The sequence below is a fragment of the Phaethon lepturus genome, unplaced genomic scaffold (genome assembly GCF_000687285.1).
Source record: "Phaethon lepturus isolate BGI_N335 unplaced genomic scaffold, ASM68728v1 scaffold21092, whole genome shotgun sequence".
In the NCBI taxonomy this organism is placed as follows: Eukaryota; Metazoa; Chordata; class Aves; order Phaethontiformes; family Phaethontidae; genus Phaethon; species Phaethon lepturus.
The window spans coordinates 14,120-20,271 of record NW_010524364.1 but is presented as its reverse complement, the minus strand read 5'-3'; the positions used below and the strand labels follow the sequence as shown (position 1 = coordinate 20,271).

Here is a 6,152-nt window from a genome sequence, read left to right as displayed (position 1 = left end):
TTCCTGCTGCAAGGGGGGTTGTGGGAACCTCCACCACCAGCTGAGAGCTCGGTGACCTCCCATTGCTCCTGGCACAGCATATGTGACACCTCAGTGGCTGGATGTGCCGGAGGAGACACACTTGAGAAGAGCAGGGGTCTTGCCTTTTTCCCCCCACTTCCAAGTCATTCCTACCACCAGTGGGCCAGGCCACCCTCTCCTGTGGCCATGGAGAACTCCTCCCTGCCTGAGACCAATTCCTCATATGTGGATGGGCCTGTGGACTGCACCGGGAGAGGGGATGGGGGGCTGAATATGTCCGCTCCCCCACTGAGCCCCAGCTTCTACATCATGGTGCCTATCATCTACTCCATCATCTGTGCTGTGGGGCTGACAGGCAACACCGCAGTCATCTATGCAATCCTCAAAGCCCCGAAGATGAAAACAGTCACCAATATCTTCATCCTCAACCTGGCCATTGCTGATGAGCTCTTTACCTTTGTGCTACCCATGAACATTGCTGACTACCTGCTCCTGCAGTGGCCCTTTGGAGAGTTCATGTGCAAGCTCATCGTCTCTATAGACCAGTACAATACCTTCTCCAGCATCTACTTCCTCACCATCATGAGCATTGACCGCTACCTGGTTGTGGTGGCCACCACCAAGTCCAGGAAGATGTCCTACCGCACCTACCGAGCAGCCAAGATTGTGAGCATCTGCGTCTGGTCCTTTGTCACAGTCATCATCCTACCCTTCACCTTCTTTGCTAAGATACACAAGGAGCAGGGGCGCTCCCAGTGTGTCTTCGTGTTCCCCCACCCTGAGAGCGTGTGGTGGAAAGGCAGTCGGATCTACACCCTTATATTAGGCTTTGCCATCCCGGTGTCCACCATCTGCATCCTCTACACCACCATGCTGTGCAGATTGAGACGTGTGCGCCTCCACAGCAATGCAAAAGCCCTGAACAAAGCAAAAAAAAAAGTTATGCTGATGGTTGTTGTCATCTTGGCTGTGTGCCTGTTCTGCTGGACGCCCTATCACCTTAGCACAGTGGTGGCCCTCACCACAGACATCCCACAAACTCCACTGATCATTGGGCTTTCCTACTTCATCACTAGCTTGAGTTACGCCAACAGCTGCTTCAACCCTTTCCTGTATGCCTTTCTGGATGACAATTTCCGGAAGAGCTTTCGCAAACTGATAGGTTGTAGAAACACCTCATAGAGCCAACCCTCTGTCCCCTCCGGTGTCCCTCTCTCACTGTCACCTGCTCTTCCTGGGTGACTCCAGTGCAGAGTGCTTTCTCTCCAGCCTCCTTGTGACAGAGAGACGACACAAACTGGGGAGAGGTGGAGCTTTCTCAACTTCCTTGCACTCATTTCGTCAGCACTGCTCTCCATCCCTTGCCCTCTTTTTTTTATTTTTTTTTTAATCCCTTCTCTCTGCTGTGCTTTCTGTCCTGGGTTTGTAACTCACGCAGCTGCAGCAGGTCCTTCTTCCCTTTTTACAGATACCGCTTTGTGAACTCAAGCCACATGACTGTCTCTTTTACTGGTGATTCGTAAAGTCCAATAAAGGTCTCATTGAGTGTCTTGCTTAATTATTCCTCAGCCTCTTTCATATACACAGCACCTGCTTACTCAAACTCTCGCAGACTTTGCAATATTGAAAAAGGCACAGCTCCAAAGGATAAGGAACGAACCATGGTATTGAGCTCATTTCATTTCACAGGGGACTGAGATAAGGTAGTCAAACTCTGTGATAACAGGTGAGAGAGGCCTCAGTCTGGCTTTAAGGAAGAAAGTGCAAAGTCTCACTAGTGAATAAAATACACAGATGTGGGTTTGGAGCCACTTGCTGTGGAAAATGGCTTAACAGTGTACTTAGGAGCTGTAGTTTGTAAAATCTGCAGCTTTTGTTTGCACCAGAAGTGATGTTTATTTTTTTATTTGTCATATGTTTATGGGCAATCTTCTTGCACACACAGGTATTTTATGGGTTTTGGTTGTAGAAAATAGAATCTGAAGGTATTTTCAGAACAATTTAGCCTCTAAGAGTTTTAGAAGGAGTTGCTGAAACATGGAGAATATTCTGACTTCTTCCCTACAAATCATAAATATCATATGTAGTGATTAGGTTACTTTAATAGTGTCTCACATATTTGTGCTCTGCTTGCTGGTGAGATTTGTTAATATTTCTCTTAAGAAGGACAAAGGAAGTAAAAATATCCACTCAAAACATTAGCTTAATTTTGCCTGGAGGAGGGTCAATGAAAATTTCACTGGAATTCACATGTCCAAGCATTGTATGAGGAGGTTTTGTCCTCTTATCTCCTCTTTTAGCCCTCTAAGGAAAACTGAAAAAATGTGGAAGACTGGGAAAACCCTTGCAGTCACTTAACATTTCTCATCTTAGAGGTCTTCCCTCTTCTCCCCTGCAGCACGCGCAAAATAGTTGTAACACAGATTTTGTTACATATTTCTCCTTCCACTGAATACAGAGATAGGGAAATGCAGTTAAAGAATTGAATTTCCACCAACACAGGAAAGGATGACGGGTTTCAGGAGGTGCGTAACAACTTGTGCAGCACATGCTCAGGTTTGCAAATGCCTCCTGAGAGCCCTTGCACTAGGTCTCCTTCCACTGCTGCAGTCTGGAGTTCTGCCATAGGCATGCAGAAAGTTTATTTTGCTAAATCCTTCTGAGGAAACACCAAATAAGCATATTACTTGCAAGTGTTAGCAGTTATATAAACCCTGGTACTTTATAATGACATATAACTGGGTTGATGATTAAACCATGCAAAGTAACTGATCCCATTTGGGAGTAACTTTTACTGTCAAGTGCACCTGCATTTCCAGATGGAAGTAAATCCAGGATGACCTGCAGATCCAGATGGGTAGTGGCACCATCAGTGTGGGTATGAGTTTCCCAAAAAGAAAATACAGCTTATACTTCTGCAAAGAAAACTATGCAGCAAGTAACAAGGCAGACAAGAGCAGACCTGCTACAGCCTACTACTTTACCTAACAGCAACTACTTTATAGGCTCCCTGGTAGCTCAGGCAGGCCAGGAATGAAAGCCCAAACCTCCTCTGGGTTGAGACATCCTGACCACGAGTAAGGGGCCCTGTGCGGAGGCTCTCAGCCACGCACTCAGCTGCCCGAGCCTTGCTCCCCACCGCGGCGCGTGCAGGCGCCCCTCTGGGGCCCGGGGTTTTAGTCCCCCTGCGGCTGCTGCAGAGCGGATCAACCTGCCCAGGCTCGCTTCGCCATGCAGCCGGGGCACAGGTACCCGGGCGTAAGTAGAGCCAGTCCCACAGAGGCAGCTTCTGGCTGCTTGTGCCTCGTCCTCATCCTCTGTTTATATCACCCCGACTGGTGTTAAGCCCAGCGTTTCAAATTGTTGGCCACTGCCTGAAAACGTGCAGCAATTTTTTGTGTGTGTGTGATTTTTTGGGGGGAGCAAGATGGAGGGAGGAGGCAGGGCTGTATTCTCAGCGCTGCGGCTGGTGAGACTACCAGGATACACCTGTTAAATACCAGGCGTCTTGCCCTGTGGAGAGCAGGGATGGGCAAAGTTCTGGGACCCAGAAGGGGCTGAGCCTCTGATGCAGCAGAAGCGCAAAGGAGCCCAGGCACTCCGCTAATTGAAGGGAGCCTGTAAAGTGGAGATACTCGAAGTATTCTCACTTACACTGCTAACAGGCAGCCCACACATGGAAACTGAGAAAAGAAGCGAACCTGCACAGGTAAATCAGGTACATAAGACTAATCAGGTACAACATCTAAAGCTGACCAGCAGGAAAATATGACCCACATTAAACTATAAAAAGTACGAAGTAGTCATAAAATTAATATAGCAGAACACACAGCAAAGCGTAGTGGAGGAAGATACGTGCAATGCAAGTAAGTGATTGCACATGCTTGGTCAACATGTAAGAACATATGGCATCCGTGAGTTCCTTTGCACCCTTTTTATCCAGGTGTGGCAGCGTGGGTAGCTAAAGGAAACCCTCCGTGCCCAGGGCCCTGTGAAACACCATCATCCGGCCCCACAGGTGTCAGGCGAGATGCAACAGGTCACTTTGCATCCAGATGCTTTAGTCAGCAGCACGAGCTTGCCTTTCATCTGCAAGGTACATACCTCAATATAGTCTTGAGACCCATAGGCTTGATATTGTATACTCTTTACCTAGAGCTGGTGTCACTGCAGTAAGGCCTCACAAGCCAAGGCAGGAGAGAACAGTGTCACCGTTTCTGTATAAGTGGGTATTCAGCTTTCCCCCCATCCCCAAATAATGTGATTAAACAGAACCAGACCTTCAGCTTTTTGTAGGCTGTCAGCACCAAATCTCCTCAATATCTAGGCTTCCGATACGCGTGCATTGCTTTTCATGAGCATCTCCCTATAGTCTATGTATAGCAAGCTATAGAGGTCTAGAGAGTTGTCCACATACAATGTCGGGGGAGGTTTCCATATGATCCCGAGAGCAAGATTAAGACACAAATGAGGTCAAATGCTGTATACCCAAGACAGCTTTTATTATCAAAAGTAAAGAATTATTAGCGATGGGACAGAATGGAATAAAAAGACAGAAATCAAGCAAGCATTCGGGATAGAGTTGCAAGGATAGTCACCACCATGGATCCGTGGCATCCCGGGGCCCAAGTCTCTCGAAGTTTTCGGTGGTAGGTGATCACGCTCAGAGGCGGCCGGCATGCACATGGGCTTGTCTTGGCAGTTCCTTTTACTCTCATTCAAGGCCTGCAATTTTGCATATCTTCACATTCCTGCATATGCACACACACTTCATGGTGGGCGGCTCCAGCGCTGCTCCTCACACAACTGTCTCATGTCTTGTAGTCATTATCTTGGCAAGGCGTTTTTCATCAGCCAGAGATCTCTGTGGCCATGTAGCCATCCTTATCTTGGATAAACAGTCTTTGAGACAAATGTTTTATGATTCAGTCTCTCACAAGAGTAATGCTGTGTGTGACTGTCAAGCACCCCTTCAGAAAGAAACCATGAGTGTACATGTCCCTCAGTGACTGAGGCACACCCTGGGAGCTCTGGTCACTGAAAACCAGGTACTCCTTCAGACCCATGAGTTCTCTGTAAGTTGTTTTAAAAATCACCCTGCACACTCTTCCAGGAGCAGCACAATTGCTTGGCCATTCCTGAGATGACTACCCCAAACCTGTAGCTGCTGTTGACCACCACCAATCCCTTGGGTGCTCTCTTGGGCTCCCTCAGCAGACTGCTTTGACACCAGAGGATTTAGGCAAATTTCTCACTTAGCTCAGGCAAGGTGTATTTTCTCCATATGGGCTTTTGTAACACCTCTAGCCCTGAAAGCCGGCGTAACGGAAGGGATACATCATGCCATGCTATTTTTCAAGTTCCAGATATGTCGCAGCACTGGTTGGCCAAAGCAGCTCTCAACACATATACCTCGTCTCTCATTTTTATATCACTTACCCATTAAGTTTTGCACCTCTGTCAGTTGTATTTTAGTGGCTTTCAAGCGTATCTCCAATTATTTGTTCCACAGCATAAAGCTGCCCTGAAGTCAGGAGCAACACATCAGCAGGCGGAGGTAAGGGGGAGTACACAGGGTCAGAGGAGAGCCACGCAGTGTCCGGCTAAAGTGATCCCTGCGTTTGGGTCCAGGAAGGGAGATCCTGGGCTCTGTCTGTCTTAACACCAAGCGCAATAACAACAGGCCTGTTCTTATGACGGGTTGTAAGAGCCCAGAGGCGATGCTGAGTGCATTTCGGGAGTTCCTACCCTGGTCTAGCTGTCCTCTGCACAGAGGCATTAGCTGTTGCAGCACGCTAGCTGTGCTCCGAGATGGCTGCCTTAATTTCACCCGAAAGGACTTCAGCTAGTACGTTTGTAGGCTGCTCTGCAGAATGGGCCCAAGGGTGGTAAGGGGGAATGATCAGAAGATTTATTTCAAAAGCACTTTCCTGGCTGACATGCGCACATCCCCACAGCACCGTGAAACTTCACAATCCAGGTTCAAGAAATCCTCACTCTGAGCGGTACTAGGAAATCCAGGATCTGCCCCCTAATTCCTCATTCTGAATAGCTGATAACAAGTCGAGTACAAATGCTTGGAGCATATATGTTAATTATAATATATAACCATATAGTACTCAAGGGGACGT

The 6,152-nt window shown here is 47.8% G+C and overlaps 1 protein-coding gene across 1 annotated transcript; it reads left to right on the top strand.

Moving 5' to 3' along the window:
* Nucleotides 1-207: 207 nt before the first annotated feature.
* On the top strand, nt 208-1,203 carry NPBWR1 (neuropeptides B/W receptor 1). The gene has a single exon (XM_010282429.1). It carries the CDS (start codon nt 208-210, stop codon nt 1,201-1,203), a length of 996 nt encoding a protein of 331 aa, XP_010280731.1.
* Nucleotides 1,204-6,152: the final 4,949 nt, after the last annotated feature.